Consider the following 21,347-nt stretch of genomic DNA (forward strand, 5'->3'; position numbering starts at 1 on the left):
ATGTCAAACTGTGAGCCTTTAAGAGATGGAACATAGAGGGCAAATTGCATGTTGGAGAGTGCAGAACAAGAAGGAATAAGCCTTAAAATTAAAGCTAAAAACAAAATAGATGGTGGCAGGAAACATCACAAAGAATCCTGAAAAATCAGAAACACTTTTGCAAGCTGCTGTGGATTCAGCGGGTCAAATGAACAATTCAAAACTGGGATTAGCAGGCTAAAGGGCTGCAAAACCATGGCAGGCAAGTGGAGTTAAGATGCAGACTACCTATGGTCTAACTGATCCTTAAAATAGTTTCAAGGGGATGAGTGGTCTTCTCCAGCCCCTATATTTCACGAGCTTTCATTTCAATGTCACGCAGAACAAAACACACTGCTCACATTACACGGTCACTATCTCTGACTTTTAATGACAAGTCCTGACTTTGTTTCAGTGTATACACAGGGTTATTTAACAAAAAAAAACATTTTACAAAATACAGGAAATGAATGTTACATATTTCACCCCTTTCCAACAAAAGAAGTACAATATTACAATTCAGTGGAAAATGAGATTAAAGGGGAATTTAAAAATACAAACAGCAAACCCAATTTTCCAAGTAGCAGTGCGCTTCAAAAGCGAAGGGAAAATAAATCTGCATCTTGGGAATTGTGAGAAAACAGTTACATTAGCTGTAGGTCCTGAGGAGTTATAGTGCAAAATGCCAAGTCATTTCAATTCAAGTTAAACAGTTTCTGCTCCATCCTGAATTTTCAATATTATCTCTCATTGCTGATTTATACTGCTAAACATTTAGAATCTCTTCTTCAACAGACATGTAATATTACAGACAGAACAGCACAATGTTCTGATTTGTATTACTTTACCAAAAACCACAAATCAGAAGCTGCATATTGATCAGATACACAGGGTACATATTTTTAAATAAACTCTGCAAAAGCACAGCTCTTGTAGGAAGACCAACTGTACATCATAAGTCAAAAATCAGAAAAGATCATTTGGGCTGTGTAATGAGAATGTTTTCCTTCCCCCTTCCTTTATTTTAATCCATTGTTAAGGCGTTTGGTGGAAATGCATTCATTCAGTTTCATTCCATACAATTCTACACAACACTTAGTTTGCAGACTGTAGCCTTAGGAATGGGCTAGTGGAAAATAAAATTTAACCCCTTAAAAATATCCCTGGAGCATTTAGATCCAAGCTTTCTCTACATGTTGGTTACTACATCACCTTGCCAGAGGGGATACAGACTAGTGACACTTAAGAAACCAGTTCTTTACATGCACAATTGACATGTTAAATGTTGTGTTAATCCAACACATTTTAGACTGATATCTGCCCGCACCCCATTATGACTGCAAACTCTCCTAAAGTACCTTATCACAAACAATGCCATGGTCATTAACACGATCTGTAGAATGTAAAACGTGATGAAAACAGGGCAAAAATAATTTGCAATATTGACTATTAAATTAATTACATTTGTTTTTTTTTCAGTTAGCTCCCAAGAACCCTGAACTTCACAAATGTTCCCCAGTATCTGTTCATAATATGCTGGCCTGGACAGTTTCCCTGTAGTAGTGACCCATGGTTTGAATCAATTCAACATCCAATGGTCACACATACATTTACCAATAGGTGACCGTAACCAAGACTGGGAATCCCTCCCCATTTTTTCCACTCTATAGTTCAGCGATGACGAGGCTAATTGCAAAATGTGATATAGATCTGGAATTTTCCTAGTCCAAACTGCTCAGAGCATAAGGTTATTCACTGAGCCAAGCAGTGTCCACAAAACATTTCAAAACAAATCTTAAAAAATGTTCAACCACTTGTGTGAAAAATCCAAAACATTATTTTAAAACAATGGCCAAATTTGCAGAAAGAAAATGTCACAATATCACTGGTTTCAAAGAGAATGCCAAATACAGATAACAGATTGAGAGACCTTTTGGGTCAGTGATCTGAAGTGAACTCAGAGGAATTGTTCCAGTTGCCAACTGTGCAACCTTTCCCCAAGAATATTCAGCACAAGTACCAAATACACCACCCACTCAGTACTTAATCAACTACACCACAGCTACCAAAGGCAGTGAAACTCTTTACTTTGCGTGCAAACACTACACCATAACCTACATCAATAATAATCTAAATTCAAGCACAGATTTGCCTCAATACTACAGCACTAACTAGCTGACAGTGGCCTCTAGGTGAAACATTTAACAGTTATTCTTTTCCAGGAATAAAACTAGAAAATTAAAACAGCATTGAAGCTGTCACAAGTCATTTAGCTGTTAATAACAAGATATTCTGAATCACTAAGCTTTGAATCCTCATTTTAAAATATGCACCACTGTTGTCCCCAGGATTTCAGGGAAAATAACAGGAGTGCACACACCAATCCCACTAAAAGACATCACGCCCCAACAAGTAGAATGGACACTGCCTACGTAGTTTTCCAGTTCAAGTCCCAATTCAGCATTCAGTTGGGGAGCATTGAAACTCGTATAAATTGTCTCCATCCAGGGTGGAAGACAACCAGTACTTCCAGTTTATACGACCAAGCAGTGACTCTGTGGAAGTGTGGGTAACATGGGGTGCTGGACACGAACGGGCTCTCTTCTAGCTATTCATGATGGGCTTAAAACAATAAGTCAATTCAGTAGGGGCTGCAAAAACAGACAGACTAAAAACCCAGAAAAAGTTCACCCTAGGAGATAAGTGGGTAAACACGATTCCCACTGGGTTGCAGTTGGAGACAGTATCTCTAGTTACTTAAGTACTTATGACTGCAGTTCTATTACTTGTGCTGACCAGCTTGTAGAGATAAAATTAAGAATGTTACATAAAATATATCAAGATTATACAAGACATTTTGCCACTGAGAAGCTGAAGAAAGCAAGAAACAAAATTAAAACCACTAGCACGAATGAGAGTTCTAATAATTCAGGCAAAGAAATATTTGCTTTTAAAAAGAAAAAAAAATCAAGGCAGTCCTACAGACAAAGTCAGGACAATTTCACACCTACCTATAATCTTAATTTTCAGTACAACCATTAGGTTTGCAGCTCTCTCTAAACTAACTGTCTATAAATTGGTGACTATGGTTCCCTGTAGGTTTAAGAATGTACAAAGACATGACAATTTGTATTTGCTGTCATTTTAAGGAGGATATAGGAGGAAAGTAGAGAGCACCTAACTTGACAGGTCTTTCATAGAATACAGCGAGATGAATGCCTGTCTGCAACGCTGCAAAATTCTACAATCCCAATATCACAATAGTCCTATTCTGCACAGTTTTCCCTTCCCCCTTCTCTGATAAGGAGCAATTTTATGCTACAATAATAGTGGAGTCATGTTTGGAAACTATACGATAAGTTAGAGTACCTAAATATTTCCAAGAAAGTTTGAAAAAAAATATCACCAACTAAAAGACAGAGAACACACTCGTCAGCAGGCAAAATTGGGAACAATCCTTTATGTCTTCAAATATTTTCGAAAAATTGACATGCAACTTTAAAGGGATTAAGATTGGTATTTAATGAATTAAACTGATATTGGCTGGGAATTGTTTCATCGCTCCTTCTTTCACAACCCCACCCTCTAAAATAATTGCTTTGATTCACAAATGCTTCTGGAGGTTTTTATTGCCATCCTTGTAGCTTACTTTAGCCACAAGATTAGCCAAGTAGAAAGAGCCCCATGCCCGCAAACATATTCTCTTTTACATTTCAGCCAACAGGAAACTTGGATGAATCAAGTAAAAATTAAGTGAGACTCTTTCATTGCTGAATCGACAGAGATCTCTCAATTCTGCACTCCCACCAAAAAAAGAAGTGGTTTATCTTTCCAAAATTCAACCTTCAGTTACAGGATTTCTGAATTTTTAAAATACATATTTCCAGCTGAAAGTAAAATTTCCAAACATAAATCTAAACAATAAAATCAATTATTAGAAACAAGCTCAAAAAGTGTGATCTGTATTTCTCCCAAGGAACCTTCATCACTGCTCAAAAATTAGAGAACTGGCACCAGCATGGATGTTGGTGAGCACAGTAATCTAGACTTTGACACTATATTTGAACGAGAGATTGGGCAAGCGAGCAAACGCAGGAGTGCGAGAGAGCCACAGAAAGAGACAGCAGATGGATTTACTAAAGCAGCAACAGATTCAACAAATGAAGATGATATAGTTTTATTCCACTGGCATTCTAGTTGGGAGGATGGTTATTTTCTCCATTTTGTTCCATTGATTTAAAGCTGGTGACATGAGCCAAGGAATCAGACTTATGGGCTTCTGAATGTTTGCAATGAGGAACTAATCTCAACCTTCAACAGCCAAATATGTATTACACTGAGCGTAGATGTTCTCCGATTGCTGCTCTGCCCCGCGTAAAAGACCTTCACAACCTCGCTCGTTCCTACGTTCTTTCGTGAGCTATGAACCTTTCATATCTGTGAAATAACAGGAATTTAGAGTCAATAGTAAGATATTCTAGACATGTTAAATACTAAACCTGCTAACCTGAGATTCATATCCTCAAAATATTATCACTATTATATAGAGCAGGCATCAAAAGTAGGACAATCTGCTGGTACGTTCAAGTTACACATTTGCTTTATCAACTCAGCCAGTGAAGATACTAATAAAGCATAATGTAAGCACCTATGAACTAAAATAATATTTAAAATTATTTGCAATGCTAAAGCTAATCAGTCACAGAAACACAATGAATAGTCAAATCCTACAGCTAATGAAAAATACTGCCAAAAGTTTTCATTTTTAAGACTTTGCAGGTTAGAAGGTAAACTATAAACCTAACCCGGAAATATAATTTATGCTCCCAGTAAGCCTACCTAAAATCCACAAGGTGACACAAACAGATAAATATTGAAAGACAATTCAATTCATAGACGCTTAACATTGTACTGCATTGAACTGTGGAGTGGTGCCAAGTTTAACCCACATTATATATCAGGAAAGAGTCAGCTTTAAGTAGTCCCAGGTGATTTCATTGGAATAAGTAAAAATATTTCATATAAAAAGTTATAACATAAAACAAGATATGGATCAGAGCATTCACCCTCTTTCATAATTAGTGCTCAGAAGTTTCAACTGTCGAAAACAGGAAGATAGGGTCTTGGGTTAAAGACTCTCAGTACAGTCAGTACTGGGCTTACAGCAGTAGAACCCTACATTTCACAGTTTTTCCAGATTTGAGGTCAGTACCAAGCAGGAAGTTACAAGTGGATTCTAAATCTAAATTGAGCAAAGCGACAATAACTGCTGTATTTTTCAACCAGTGTGACAATCTAAAGAGAGTCCAGCTGCATTAACAGAATCAGAATTGATTAGGTAGTAAAATGAAGAAATGCAGATGGTGGAGATCTGAAACTGAAACAGAAACAGAAACAGCTGGAAAAACTTGCAAGTCTGGCAGCATCTGTGGAGAGAAAGTAGAGTAAATGTTTGAGTCTGATTTCTGATAAAAAGTCTCCAAACTCGAACAGTTAACTCTGCTTTCTTCACACAGAAGCTACCAGACCAGAGCTGGTCATTAATTGACATTGCCTCACCAATGATTAAAAAAATTGATTAGGCATTTCAAAAGTAAGGAATAAGCAAAATAAAATTAAACAACGGCATGGTCCAGATTTCCCACCTATTAACTGCGAAATAAATATATTAAATAAACAAGTTTTCCAGAGTACCAAAAACAATTTTAAAAAATTGCATTTCTTGCTCATTTCAAAATGTTGATAATGTACGGGAAACTGAACGTTGCTTAAGACAGAGACATTGCTTAAGACAGAGACATTGCTGAAATGTTTCACCGTGCCCTGATCAGGACAAACTTAAAAATGCTAAATTTCAAAGGATTGGTTGACAAGTCCCATGTTGCTTTCTCCATGGAAACATCTCGACCAATCAGTATCAACTTGCCATCCAGTATGGTCTCAAATTTCCATTTATTTAAAAATATTTCTTGATAGGACCCAGGCCTCAACTCTGAGCAATATCAATATGACTGCAAACTGATCTGAAGAGTTAATATGCTAACTGTGCCAACCAGTTTTGATAATCATACATAGTGTTGCAATACTCCAATCTATTTATTCATCAAGGTTTTTTTGTCAAATGAGAAGAAATATTTGAGTGCAGCAGGGTAAAAGGGAAAATATAGCCCTTTGTCTGTGACCTGAACACAGTCTCCCTGAAAATAACAAGCTGGATGCACCAATAACAGTGTATAGGGTCTAAACATGCAGAACACATTTGGTTCAGACAACGTTATTAGCCAGTAAAATATACACATTGTATAAGAACAGAACTCTGGTGTATTTTACGCAAGTGTCCGATTTACAGTCAGGTCAGACACTTACATAACTGCAGCACTCACCTTCAGCATCCGCTTAGGCTTCTAGAATCTATGCTACACTCTGGTCCTTTTGACATTCCCAACAGTTGTATTTCAAAAAAAAAAAATCAATAAAATTACTCAGTGAAGAGTCAAATTGGAGATCTGGCTGACCAGTTATTTACTGGATAAACTAGCTGCACCATCACAGGAGACAATAAAAGTACACCAATAAAATTTGTGATTTTTATGTCCTCTGTTTAAAAAAATGGATCCATGGTTTGAATAAAGGAAAAAAAAGTGTACTGCCAGTACTTTCACTGGTTCTGTTCGGTCCGCGTCAGATGCGCCAATGAGTTATAAAGTGTTATACTGTATCAACACTTTGCATTTCACATTTGTCGTACAAAATTTTCTAACATCTCCATACATTTAGCATCTTCAGAATCTATTAAAACAACCCACAAAAAGCACGAATCTGACCAAGCTAAGATTTGTTCGGCAGAAGGCTTTGCTTGTACTGCAAAGTGAACAATGAATAAACATCAGAAAGGGAAGAAGGTGTGCCACATTAAAAAGGTACAAGTCCAAACATCTTATGACAGCGTTCCATAATTAACTGGGATCAAATCCTTAAAGAGCTGACAATGCTGGCGAGGGGGGCGAGCTCCGATTTATGACCCTATACAACCACAGCACCAGAAAGAGCAGATTATCACCTGGCGTTATGGAAGAAGTCTTTAGAAGATAGAACTAACTCAACCCAACATATGAAAAAAAGTTGTTTGATCTTTTACAAATGAACTTCTGTGACTTATTTTCAGAAGTTTGTTTAAGCCACCTTCCAATATGTCAAACCATTTGATAGAAGCATTGTATACAAATCAGCATGGTTGTGGAAAGAAACAGGGAAAGGTAAGAAAATAAACCTAAAAACGGAACAAAATCAATTCTACAAAGCAATACATTACAGACATACCTAGTACCAGTTTCATAAAGAATCATCTGAGCTACTGAGAATGTCAATGGATTTCTACAAACTCTTCCAATGCCTGAGGAATCTGGCTTTTATAACTGATGTTATGAACTCGGACTGCTCGGGCAGCCAGGCACTTGAGGCTCATTTTCATCTGAGTCTTGAGGAGGATTTCAGACACACCAGTGGTGCTCTTGTCTAGTGGAGTCTTCTTCTGCTTGTTGGTCATATCAGCGTGAGCGCCAGCCTCCACCAGACTCATGATGATAGCATGCAGCGTGAGGAAGTCACTGATGGGCCGGTTGTACTGCACGATGATGTGCAGTGGCCCATTGCCATCCTTGTCCACGGCATTCATGTCAGCCCCACAGTCGAGCAGCAGTTTGGTAACCTGCGCACTAGGGAAGCTACACACGTCATTGGTGTGAAAATCATCCACTGGTGTGCCAGAGTTCACCGCCAAATGCAGCAGGCTGGAGCCCTCTCGGGTCCGGGGATCCAGGTGAATCAGCTTGTAGATCTGCTTGTTGATGCGGGCCCGCTCCTCCTCATTGCACTGGGTTTTGGTGGAGATACACACGAGGTATAAGAAGGTAAAAATGTTTGACTCACAATTGTCCATGGCTGCATGGAGGTCCACCTCAGAGGAGTCTTTGATCCGTGACAAACCCCTTTCTATTTCCAGGACACTGCATTTCAAGACACTCTCCACATCCCAAGGTTTCACCGGCTCATTCAAGTGTATCATCTGAGAAAAGACCTGAGCAAACCGCAAGAGATCTTTGTGGGTGTTTCGGTTTCCTTTCTGTCGCAAGTGCAAGGCATGGAGCCACAACTTTATGCACTGTTCAAACTCCATGTTGTCTGCATACACTGCCCCCCTGTAAATGATAGGATGGGAAACATCGATATTGTCAGAGCCCAGAATCCGCTCACGGACAATCAGCCCTTCCATGTGAAGGGCGTCCCTGTCCTGTTGGATGGCCTCGAGTTCCGATAGAGTCCTACACTCAGTCCGCCCGCTGTAAGCCTCGATGGAAGGCAGGGTGGATTTCTCCATTGGGTTGTTGGGGTCATGGTGTCGCTCAAGCATGGCTAGGTACAGATAGTGGTAGGTTTTCTCGATGTCATAGTTCTCCCGGTCGTTGGCAAAAGAGGCACCGAGCAGCTCCAGCGCCTCTATTCGGCTCCTCCGGTCGCAGTCCACATGCAACAGCAGCAGCTCCACCACATCTGCCTTGCAGCTCTCCGCTGCCACTTTGAGTGGAGTCATCCCATGGCCGTTCACCACCATGGTCGCCCGCCACTTCACCAGCTCCCTCACAATCTCCAGGTGGCCAGCTTCAGCAGCAAAGTGCAGTGCAGTGGCCCCACACTGCGCCTTGGCATTGGGATCTGCATGCTGCTCCAACAGGTACCTGAGAAAACAAGACAGAGCGCTTAGGAGAGCAGCAAAAAACTGTAGACACTGGCAATCGGAAAGCAAAAAATATTGAAAATATTCTGTTCAGCCAGCATCTGTGGACAGAAACAGTTAACATATCAGATTGTCAGAACCATAGAATCATTTAAGCCATAACAAAGAAATTCCCTGCACATATAGTAGATAAGGGCACAGACTGATGTAATGCAGCATTGCAAAGTGAAAAGTTCCAGATAAAGCGTATATTCTATTAAACGATCTCAGCTGAAGCATTAACGACATTGCTAACATCAGGAACCATGGATGGGTCAAGGAAAGGAAAAACATATAAATCAAAAACATTTGTACGAAAGAAAGCAAAGAAAGCAGGAAGCAAAGAAAGAAAAATATTCTCCCTTTTTATTGTTATCCTATGATGCTATTGGAACGTAAATATAATTTGCAGTGCCCTCCACAGTAAGGATGTGATAAGACTCAACCAAGGTACCCTCTCCTACTGAGTGATATAATCTGCTGACGCTGCTTCCAAGGCTTGTAAATAACTAAACAAACAAAACGTGATGGAGCATGGTAGCAGGCAGGAAAGGACTACACACCATTGAGGAGTCAGCACCTTCTAAAGAGGAGCGTAAGAAATTGAAGACAAAAAACTGGTGTGAGGAGAGAAAGAGAAAAAAAAGGATAACTGGTCAATTCCACACCACAATGTCGCAGCAGAGAAAGAAAATGTTGGAGATTGCAGGCACTGTTTAAAATTGTGGGGAAAGCAGACTCCGTGAGGTTCAAAAATGAGTGGACTAAATGCCTGAAGAGGACATTTGTCAATAAAAGGGGAAAGAGCAAGTGAGTGGGACTAACAGCATAGTTCAAGTCAGTACAGAATTGATGACTGGAATGAATTTCACAGCACCAGAACGAGGCCAATAATTTGAACTTTTAATATGGCAAGGATCCAGGTGCTGCACAGCGAGCCTCGCAAGTTAATGATAACCTAAAAATTAAGTTAGAAAGCAGTCACCTGAGAATCAAAAACCAAAAGAACTACGAATGCTGGGAATCAGAAACAAAAACAGAAATTGCTAGAAAAATTCAGGCAGTGTGGCAGCATCAGTGGAGAGATATTAGAGTGAACATTTCAGGTCCAATTCTGAAGAAAGTTCATTGGACCTTCACTGGACCGTTAACTGATTTCTGTCCACAGATGTTGCCAGACCTGCTGAGTTTTTCCAGCAATTTCTGTTTTCACACCTGATAATCAAGTTAGAAAGTAAGTAAACTGACAACTAGATGATAAAGAAAGGAAGTGGTTAAGTGCATCAATCTTTCACTTCAAACTGAAAATAACTAGGTGGGCCCTAAGTAGTTATTTCAAGAGGTTAGCTATCCATTTACTATCAACAACGCCCATGAAAAATTAGCAATTAATTGAATGATAAATAAACTTTCATTTATGTCACATAACACAATTAAACTGTGGAAGCTGTTTGTATGGCGAGCAGTCTGCCTCCTTTAGCTCAAAGCCACCTAAAAAGGAACGCACTGAGTTTGATCATTTTACTGCACTAAGCTAATTTAGAATCAAGACGAGCAGTTCAGCCTAACAGAGCTGACCACAACTTCAAGACAGCATACATAGATCAGGCTAAATTCCACCAGTCGTACAAGCCTCTGAAATGTCCTCTTTCCTTTCACTCTGGCTCTCGTGCATCCTCAATTCCCTCACCGTCAACTTCACAGGTCCCAAGTTGTGTAATTTCCACATTAAAAGAGGAGGGGTGGGACAAGGCTTAAAGACTCTCCTCAAAACATACCTTTTTAAACAACTTTCTGGTCACCTCTCTCAATATCTCAATTTGGTATGAAAATTAGAACGACAATTGGTTTTATTTTGCTCCATTGAGATGCCTGGGACTTTTCACTCCTTTAAAAAGGGAAGATGCTATAGAACGCACACTGGCAGCTATTTTAAGAGCTCTGCAGCGGCAGGACAAGGATCTGAAGGTGAAGTGCATCATACAGGCTTCCTGACATTCATCAGAGCTTAGAGCTGCAAACTGAATAAAAGATCATCCCTCATGAAAGAGAAATTAAAACTCCAGATATGTGAGAAATACACATCCAAATACACAAAAGATTACACTAATGCTGCCTTGTGCACCTTAGGAAAAGAGCAATCCATTGCAAAGCATTCCATTTAAAATAGTTCAAACTATGAATGGTGGCAAAAAAATGGAAAAATACTCAGAGGGAACAAATCCAAAACACATGTCTGAAAGTGTAACTGGTCACATCCCAGCATTCCTGTTATTACAGTAGTAATCTATGGATCTCATTAGCCTGTTTAAAACATCTGCAGGGCATTTTCCTCAATTTAGGTCACAACTATGAACAATTTTAAGTGAATAAATGCACAGTTTACTCAATAGAACATTTTAACTCTGAACTAACTTGTATGTGGCACCTTTTCAGTGCCAGTCACCAAATACTGAAGCTCCTTATGAACACCAATGAGCCAGTGTGAAGTTTGTGATTATTAAGATGTGAGAAAACAATGGCCTTTTTACATATCTAAAGATCCATAGGCAGAGAGATGAACCTGGTTTTGGTTAAGGAAGAATGTTGACAGGGACTACAGGTGTACTTTCTCCAGCTCTCCTCAAATGTATCATTGGATTTTTACATACATTTCGCTTTAGTGTCCCATTTAAAGTACATTGCCTGGAACAATATTCTCTTGGTTTTACATTAGAATAGTGGACCACAATGACTAGTACACATACCCTGATACTGATGGGCTATGGCAGGCTTCCACAAGCTGACTAATCAGGAACATACCTTGGTTTGGATGCAGTTTGCAGAGGTTAACAGAATTACTTACAACTCATTCTTTCACAAAGAGGACACTGATGCCTGAAAGTGATACTGAAAATATTGTAAAGCAATTTTCATCCTCTAAGAAATAAAGGTTTCTTTCACTCACCCCATTCACTAGTCCCACAACCTCTTTGTAAAAAGCAACTTGCATATATATATCACTTTACACAGGCAGATATTTCAAATTACTCTACACAGGCAGACATTATTTCAAATTACTCTACAGTGAATTAAACTGTTTTTGAAATGCTGTTATTGATTATTTGTAGGCAAGCCCTACAGCCATTGTACAAAAAGCAAGATCACACAAACAACAATAAAATGGAGGACTTTTGATCTTGCCTTCTTTTAAGATGAGGGACCAATATTGGCCAAGACATCCCTGCTCTTCTTGGAATAATGCCGCACTACTTTAGACAAGCTGATGCTCCCTTGGTTTAATTTTAGTTTGATAAGCTCCAGTAAATCAGCAATCCCTTAATCTCAGTTGATAGTCAGTGCAGCATTGTCAAAACTGTCCTGGAGAGAGAGACCTGAAGCCGCAAGCTTCTGACTCAGAGACAAGATTGCAGCTAAAGGTCTTGTAGAAAGATGGTGTGCCCATTGTTACACTAGACAGAAAAGTCAATAAACATAGAAAGGCAGATATTAATGCAAGGTACTCCTCTGTGGAAAACAAAATGGCCAAGCATTTAACTAAACAAATCCTCTGGCCAAACAGTTAAATACTAAATGAACGCAAAGTGTCTAACAAAATATCTCACTGACAATAGATGGCCTGCGTTATAAAAAGCAAAAAATAATACATGCCGAATAAAATAAGGAGAGATCCAAAATGGGATCTCGAGGTTTGGTAGAAAAGAAAATGAAAGGAAGCAAACAAGTACTGGATAAATTCAGGCACACAGATTAATGCATTTTATATACATTGATTAACATATTTCAAAAGTGTAATTAATTTACAGCTAGATTACCCCTCATGTTTTACTGTTTATTATTGCTACAATAGTGGTTGCTTCAGTGTTAAGGTTCCTGAACTCTCTGACAGCTTCAAGTTTGAAAAAGAAGTGCTGACTTGGAAGCAGTGAGATTTTATATATGAAAATAATTAGCAATTACAGCGATAGCAAAAATATTTAGCTGACAAGCAACAATCCCAATCCACTTGGTGCATTGTTTTCAAAACCAACTACCCCCCAGTGTATGAACTAGTGCTTGTTAATTCAAAATTGTCCTTTTGCATGCAACAGAAAAATGGAATCATGCAGCCATTTGAAGTAAGCAATTTAATTAGATCAGATTTACCTCTCCTGAGGTTGCCAAAAAAAAGTCAGTAGCTATTACAAATTAAATGATTTATGAATTCGAAGGAGATGTCTGGAAATGGTGCAGAGACCACAGAACACAGTTCTTGTTCAGGAGCTTTAATGAGGTGTTCAAAGTTATAGGTAAACATTGATAAGCATAGAAGAGACATTTAAGGTAATGGCAAAGAACCAAAAAGGAGCTGAAATGAAGTGAAAGTCTTCACTGTCCTAGAGGCTCCTCTTATAGAATTATGACTGGTGATGAATTTAGTCAAGAGGTTGAATTAACAAGGACTTTGTGGTGACCTCTGCGGGTACATGAATCAAAGCCATGCTTGGCATCACTGCATTACATATCAGCCAAATCAGCCAAAAAAATTTGCGAATAAAACACCTCTGACCTCAAGTCCATCAGGAAATGGTCAGCATGTAATGTTCTTGAGAGCCCACAGGGGGGGAAAAAAAAAAGAGCGGGTAGATCCTGTCACATGGTTCCCCGAGTTGACTGTCAAAGTCATTTGGTAGGATGCCCCACCACCAGAACTCTGCAGCAAGCACCAAGACACAGTTTGGCTGGTGGTAAGAAGGGCACTGCCCTTCAGATCCTTCAAGCACACCAAGTCTTTGTGCACCAACGTATGCTGCCCTCAAAGCAGCTGCACTGGTGAAGAGACAGTCAGTCATATCCTCTGGAAAGTGTTTGCAAAGAAGGTCTGAAGAGAGATGCAGTAGTTTTCATCAAGGTTCGCCCCAGGCAGCTCTGTGACGCAGGACTATGTGCTCCATAGGTCACTCCACAGGATGCACATCAAGACAAATCATCAATTCAGTTAAAGATGCTCTGTGGTCTGCCCAAAACTTGTTAGCCGCAACTGAATGTTGCAGACTAGCACACTCCAAGGTTCAGGATTACATGCCAAGGGATGCACTAGAACTTGGCGCAGCTGCCACCAAGTTGCAGTGGGGAAAGACCATCAACTAGGCTTTCTCTGCCAAAGCATAAGAAGCATTCGATCAGTTGTCAGACCCTCTCAGTGTCTCAAATAAACATAATTATAATTATAGTTACCAGGATAAGTAGGAAATGCCTTTGTTTTTTGCAACTGTAGAGAAGTTGAGAAATGTCAAAATTCCATTTCTTTTTCCTCTGCAAATATGATTTAGAATCTTTGTATATACTCATAGATGATTTTTATTTAAAAAAAAAATCAGCCAACTGACCCAATGGACCCTCAAAAGTTTACATTTCCACATCAAGTTAGAACAATCAATTGGTTAAAAGGAATTACTATTGAAGGACCAAGGGAAAAGAACAAAGTGAGCATGGGGTTCATTGGATAGCTACAACAGTTCAAAATTAGACCAGGCTAAGAATCTCAGCGTTGTGTGACTGAAGCACACAGTGCCCTTGATATTGTTCGGGTGTAAGTTTCCTTTCAGGATGTGTGCATGTGAAGATTTTATTTCACTGTGGCCTGAGCATTTGTATATACCATACAGTAGCCAGAATTTGAAATTATCACATATAATATCAGTCTTAACCCATTTGTTATGTTGGGGTTAATATACTTTCCTATCCTATTGATATAATATTACTCTCAGCATAGACATCTTTACACATACCTCTGAACAGAACATTCTTCTCCAAATCACAGCAACTAAAGTTTTATAACCCATAATAAATGCTGCATGCACTAACACCCTTTGTAAATGTCCTTGAATTGTTACTTCCCATTCGGATTACCATTTCACCACAATCCCATTTGTTACTAGCCTCCCTGTCCAAATATAAGCCGCCAAGGAAGGGTCTTGCAGCACACTGATAATGCCCCTACCTCTGAACTGGAAAGTCCGGGTTCAAGACCCTAACAGAACAAATCAGAAGATAATGAGGACATGCTAAAAAAAAAAAAATTAATCACAGGTCATTTTTGCCTTTGTATAGATTGAGATGGTCAGATTGACAGAGGGAGCAGTGAGGAAGAATTCACTAAGTGTATTTGAGACAGTTTTCTAGAACAATATGCAGTAGATCCAACCAATAAATCAGGTTATTCTGGATGTGGTGATGTGTAATGAGCTCGGTTTAATAAATGATGTCAGAGTAAAAGATTCCCTCATGAACAGTGACCATAACATGCCAGAATTTAGCAATCACCTTGAGACGAGGGACTTGGGTCAGAAACAACTATGCTAAGCTTAAATAAGGATAATTACAAAGGAATGAGGGGACAGCTGGCTGGAGTGGACCAGGAAAGGTGTTTAGCAGCAAACACAGTTGAGGAACAATGTTTAAGAAATAGTTCATTGCTCTTAGCAAAGACATAATTGAGTGAGTGTGAAGGATTCAAGGAAGGGAATAAGCCTACCATGGTTAACCAGGGAAGTTAAGGATGATGAAGGATCTAGGCCTGAAACGTCAGCCTTCCTGCTCCTATGATGCTGCTTGGCCTGCTGTGTTCATCCAGCTCTACACCTTGTTATCAGATTTTCCAGCATCTGCAGTTCCTACTATCTCTGAAGTTAAGGATGGCATCAGATTGAAAGAAAAAATGTGGCAAATATTAACGATAAGCCAAAAGATTGGGAAAGTTTTAGAAGCAAAACACAACCAAAAAAGTAATAGAGGGAACAAAACTTTCATAGTAAACTTGCAGTATTATCAAGATTGACAGCAATAGCTTCTTTACATATATAAAGAGAGAGAAGCCAGAGTAAACACAGGTCCCTAAGAGAATGAGATGGGGAATAACGAGGAACCAGGAAATTACAGAGGAGTTGAATAAATATTTTGTATCTGTTTTCACGGAAGAAGACATTAATAGCATTCCAAAATTACTAAATATTCAAGGCGCAAGAGGAGGAGTGAAAATAAATGCAATAACTACAGAAAACGTCTTAGGGAAACAAATAGGACCAAAGACCAGTGAGTCCCCTGGATCTGACGGGATGCATCCTAAGATATTAAAGGAAGTAGCTATGGAGTTAGTGGATGCACCGGCAGAAACTTTCCAAGAATCCTTAGAGTTCAGAAAAGTCCCAGAAGAGTTAGCTAAAACAGGCTTACAAATAGGAGGCAAATGGTGATGGTGGAGGGTTGTTTTTGTAATTGGAAGCCTGTAACCAGCAGTTTACCACAGGATTCGATGCTGGGACAATTGCTGTTTGTACATTAACAACTTCGATGTGAACGTAGAAGATATAAAGTAAGTTTGCAGATGACACAAAAGTTGGCAGTGTTGCAGATAAGAAGGAGGATGGTCTGATATTGAACAGCTGGTAAATTGGGCGGAACAATGGCAGATGGAATTTATTTCTGGTAAGCGTGAAGTGATGCATTTTGGAAGCTCTAAAATGGGAATAACGTATGGTAGGTCTTCAGGGAGTAGTGAGGAACAAAGCGTCATTGTTGCACAAGTCCATAAATCGCTGAAGGTGTCAGCACAGGTGACAGGGTGGTAAGAAGGCATATGGTATCTTGCCTTCATTAGTGAGGCTTAGAGTATAGAAGCAAGAAAGTCCTTATAAAGATTTTATAAAACACTGGTTACGCCACAGCTGAAATACTATGTGCAGTTCTGGTCACCACACTATCGGGACGCATGTGATTGCGCTGGAGACGGTGCAGAGCAGATTCACTAGGATGCTGCCTGGAATGGCAAGTCTCAGTTATGAGGAGAGACTGGATAGGCTGCGTTTGTTTTACTTGGAGCAGAGAAGGCTCTGGAGGGGATCTGATCGAGGTATACAAAATCATGAGGGGCACTGACAGAGCAGATTGTGAGAACCTCTTCCCCATGGCTGGTGTGTTTAAGGTGAGGAGTAAGTGATTTAAAAGGCAGAGGAAAAATAATTTCACCCAAGACGTATGGAATGTGCTACCTCAGAGGAGAGGTGGAGGCAGGTACTCTTACAACATTTAAGAAGCATTTGGATGAGCACTTAAAATGCCCAGGCAGGGTAGGCTATGGACCACGTGCGGGTAACTGGGATTACAGTAGCCTGGTATGTGTGATTGGCAAATACGCGGTGGGCCGAAGGGCCTGTTTCTAAGCTGTATGACTCTATGATTGGAAAACTGCCAATGTAACACTTTATTTTAAGAAGGAGACGAGAAACTGGTAACTATAGGCCAGTTAGCTCAACATCTGTAACTGGAAAAACATTTAAGGTCGATGATGAAAGGTGCAATACCACAGCATTTAGAAATACACAATAGGTTCATAGCTTCATGAAGAGGAAGTCAGGCCTGACAAGTTTACTAGAATTCTTTGAGGTAGTAACAAGTAGAATGGATGAAGGGGAAAACTGAAAGTAACACATTTCCATTTTCAGAAGAATGTTTTATAAAGTACAATACATTAGCCTACTTAAGATAAATGCCCATTGTGTGAGAGGTAGTATATTAGCATGGATAGATGATTGACTAACTGTTAGAAGACAGAAAGATGGGCTAAAAGGGGGCATTTCAGGATGACAAACTGTAAATTGTGGCGTGCTGCAAGGGGCAGTGCTGGTGCCATAATGATTTATGATGTACATTAAAAGGAAAGTGAATGTATATAGCCATGATTGCAAATGACAAAAAAAAGGTGGGAAGACAAGTGGTGCAAATGACACTGTCTCCAGAGAGATATAGACAGGTTAAGCAAGTGGGTGAAAAACTTCACATAAATGTGAAACGTTTGGAGGAATTGTCTTACGAGGAGAGGTTGTGTAGATTGGGTTTGTGTTCATTGGAATAAAGAAGAATAAGAGGCAATCTTATTGAAACATACAAAATTCTTGGGAACTTGACAGGGTAAACTTGGAAAGGTTGCTTCACTTTTTTGGAGCCTCTAAGGCCAAAGGGGGTTGCACATTTAAGACAGAGGAGGAGGAATTTCTTCTATCCTAGCGTAGCAAATCTGTGGATTTTTTCACTACATGGGTTGTAGATGCTGGGTCATTAAGTATATTCAAAGCTGAGATGGACAAGTTTTTAAATTAGTAATGAAATCAAGGGTTTTGGAAAAAGGCATGAAGTTTGAGCATCATCAGGTCAGCCAAGATCTCACTGAATGGCCGAGCAGACTCAATGGGCTACATTGGTTACTACATTTTATGGTCTGGCCCAGTGGCAATAAATACTCAGGTTGGTCCTGCCTGCTCCAAACTATTTGCAATTCTCTAAGCTGATCATCACTAGATCAATGGCCCCAATATTCTTAGGTTGTAAGACATCCACCGCCTCCCCCACCTCCTCATACCCCAGCCTCAAATCCCTCCCACCTCTTCACCAATCCTGACCACCCTATCCTCATACCCCTTTCAGTCCAAATGGTAACACCTCCCCCAATATGTCATCCTATTCTCACGTTCCACTATCCCCACATATCCCTAGAGTGGAGACTGAAGGGTGACCTTACAGCAGTTTATAAAATCATGAGGGGCATAGATACAGTGAATAGCCAGGGTCGATTCCCCAAGGTGGGGAGAATCCAAAACTAGAGGTCATAGGTTTAAGGGGAGAGGGGAAAGATTTAAAGTGGACCTAAGGGACAACATTTCCATGCAGAGGGTGGTGCATGCATGGAACTAACATGGTGGTCGTTGGTGCAATTACAACATTTAGAAGGCACTTGGATGGGGATATGAACGGGAAGGGTTTGGAGGGATATGGGCCAAATGGAACTAGACTAATCTAGGTCAGCATGGACGAGTTGGACCGAAGGGTCTGTTTCCGTGCTGTGCAGCTCTATGACTCTATATCAGCCCAGGCCCATCCGCAAACCCCACCAACCAGCCATCCCCAGCCGAGGCCCGCTCCTACCTGACCACCTCGGCGTGCCCCTTGTACGCGGCGATCATCAGGCAGGTGTTGTCGTATTTGTTGGCGATGCGGATGTCCGCGCGGTTCTCCACCAGGTAACGGACGATGTCCAGGCGGCCGTCGAAGCATGCGGCCCGGAGCGGGGTGGAGTTGGTGGCCGTGGTGTGGTTGACATTGGCGCCGTTAGCGACCAGGAGCCGAACGACCGGGAGGTGCCCCGCTCCCGCCGCACACCACAGGGCGGTCGCACCGTCGATGACGTAGCCATCGAAGCGGACGGTGCCGGTCTGTTCGGTCTCTACCCGGTAATGTTCCAGCAACAGCTTCACTACCTTAGTGTGACCGTTACGGGCGGCGGCGATGAGGGGGGTAGCTCTCTGCCCGGAGCCAGGCCCGGGCCCAGGCCCGGCTTCAGGCCCCGGGCTCACCTGTGCCAACAGCCGCCGGCTCTCGGCCTCCGAGCGGTTGAGCAGCAGCGCGGCCAGCGTCAGCACCCGGCCCTCACTCGCCGCCTTGTACACATAGGCCGCCAGCGACTCCATCAGCCACCGGATCCTCTCCTCATCGCCGCTGCCTCAGGCTCCCCACCGCCGGCGGACACACCGCCCGTTCCATTTTTTAACCCCCCACTTCTTCCCGCTCGCTTCCGATCCGTGCACCGCCCCAACCTTCCCCACGGCTCTTCCGGCTGAGGCCTGTGCAACCCTGACTGGGCTCCGGGCGGAACAAACATACTGCTCCACAGTCATAATAACCCCCTCAACTCTTTCAACAGACCTTCCCCCGCCTTTTAAGTACATTTTCTAATTTCTCCTTCATCACGTTCAACAAGCTTTGTTTGTTTTCATATTTCAAATGCATTTGATTCCTCCTTTACACGTTAACAAACTTTATGCTTTTAAGTACTTTCATTTACCCTTCAGTTTCAACAAATCTGTTTATTCACTTTGATGCTTGCAATATATTTTTTTTTAATTCCCACACTTTCAGCATACTTTCTTGTCCCCACCCTTTTATGCTTTGAATACATCTTACTTCCTCTTCATACTTGAAAGTAACCTAATTCTTCCCTTGAATTTAAAAGCATGTTCTAATCCCACCCCCTCCCAATACTCTAAAACAAGATTTCTTAAATCCCACTTTCACTCTACAAACTTTTCCAATTCACCCTTTATATTTTAAGGCAAGCTTCCCTCAATCCACCCCATCCCTTTCCACCTTGAAAGGAACTTTCCCTAATACTTCTATTGAACTTGATAGAAAGGTTTCCTAATTCTGCTTTATACTTTAAAGCACACTTTCCCAATTTCCACCTTTCGTTTTAATGAAAGATTTCATGATATTCCTCTACAATTCTCACTTTAAAACAAGCCTTTCTTTTCTAATTAAAACAAACTGCTGAAGAAATTCAGGAGTTCTGGCAGTATCTCTGGAGAGATAAAGTCAATACTTCCAGTCTGATATGGCTTCTTCAGAACAGGAGAAGAACTACTATTCTAGAAAGTCATACTGGACCCAAAACATCAACTCTTTCTCTCTCTCCACTAATGCTACTGGAACTGCTGAGTTTCTCCAGCATTTGGTTGTTTTTTTTTGTTTCAGATTTCCAGCATCCACCATGTTCTGCTTTTGTTCACTTTCCAAATTCTCCCCTTACATTTTTAACAAACAGGTCTGCCTTTTTCTCCATCCTGCCAGTTTTGTTTATAGGATATATTCCTGGAGGAGTTATTACATAACCTTATCAAGCCAAAAAACTATTTTACTCCAGATCTGCAATATTGCTGTAATTAATTATCAAAAAGTTTTCAAAGTAAATTAAAAATAAACACTATTTCTGGCTTTTCTCCCTATTGCTCACAGATGTGTCTGAGAACTAAATTGGTTAATTCTTGGAGAGTTAGCAGCCCATAACTAATGCTGGCTACTCATTTTAAAGTTTTTGCTCATGGAATGAATGTGATTGGCTGAATAACCTCTTGTGCTATACCATTCTATCAGGTCTGCACTGAACCTTCACAAAAACTAACAAGCAAATCACAGTCTGTGGTTCATTCCTCACCTGCAAATATTTTCTCACCCATAATTCACAAACAAGCTGGTCAGAAACAACTGACACTTGTACATATACTAATCACAAGAATGAATGCTTTCTCTGCAATCATTGGCATGTCCTATATGCAAAACAAAAATACTGCCAAAATTTAGACACCATGTGTAATTGTCAATCAATCTTATGCAAAATTATTGTTCATTCTCACCTTTTCACCTTCCTGTTTAATCTTCTGCCATGTACGTTCCCCTCCTCATCACAAGCTGTCTCCCATCAATGATACTGTGCACACCTTGCAGAGGCAGCAAACACCGTTTGGTGCCTGTTTGCCCTACCACATGACGGTCAGCCACTAAATGAAGCTCAAAGTTCAATGTCACGTGTGCCACCTGGGTCCCATTTCATGAAAAAGGAACATTTTGCAGCGGGATGGTTCAACAAATGTCAATTCCTACTGTCCTCCCCCCCCATTAATGATCCCAATATGTGAGGTTAGCAATCTATTCCCTCAGAAGAGGCATCACAGCTGAACAGAAACTAATC

The 21,347-nt window shown here is 40.6% G+C and overlaps 1 protein-coding gene and 1 long non-coding RNA gene across 2 annotated transcripts; both read right to left on the bottom strand.

Annotated features, from left to right (window-relative positions):
- Positions 1 to 388: 388 nt before the first annotated feature.
- On the bottom strand, positions 389 to 21,242 carry LOC125486795. The gene is made up of 2 exons (XR_007265415.1): positions 21,013 to 21,242; positions 389 to 4,455 (listed from the first exon to the last, which is right to left on the bottom strand). It is a non-coding gene; the product is annotated as an uncharacterized LOC125486795 (long non-coding RNA).
- fem1b (fem-1 homolog b) lies at positions 7,339 to 19,420 on the bottom strand. The gene is made up of 2 exons (XM_048615918.1): positions 18,752 to 19,420; positions 7,339 to 8,753 (listed from the first exon to the last, which is right to left on the bottom strand). The coding sequence occupies exons 1-2, from the start codon at positions 19,291 to 19,293 to the stop codon at positions 7,382 to 7,384; spliced, it is 1,914 nt and encodes a 637-aa protein (XP_048471875.1). The 5' UTR covers positions 19,294 to 19,420; the 3' UTR covers positions 7,339 to 7,381.
- Positions 21,243 to 21,347: the final 105 nt, after the last annotated feature.

This window comes from Rhincodon typus, chromosome 33 (genome assembly GCF_021869965.1).
Source record: "Rhincodon typus isolate 14 chromosome 33, sRhiTyp1.1, whole genome shotgun sequence".
Lineage (NCBI taxonomy): Eukaryota > Metazoa > Chordata > Chondrichthyes > Orectolobiformes > Rhincodontidae > Rhincodon > Rhincodon typus.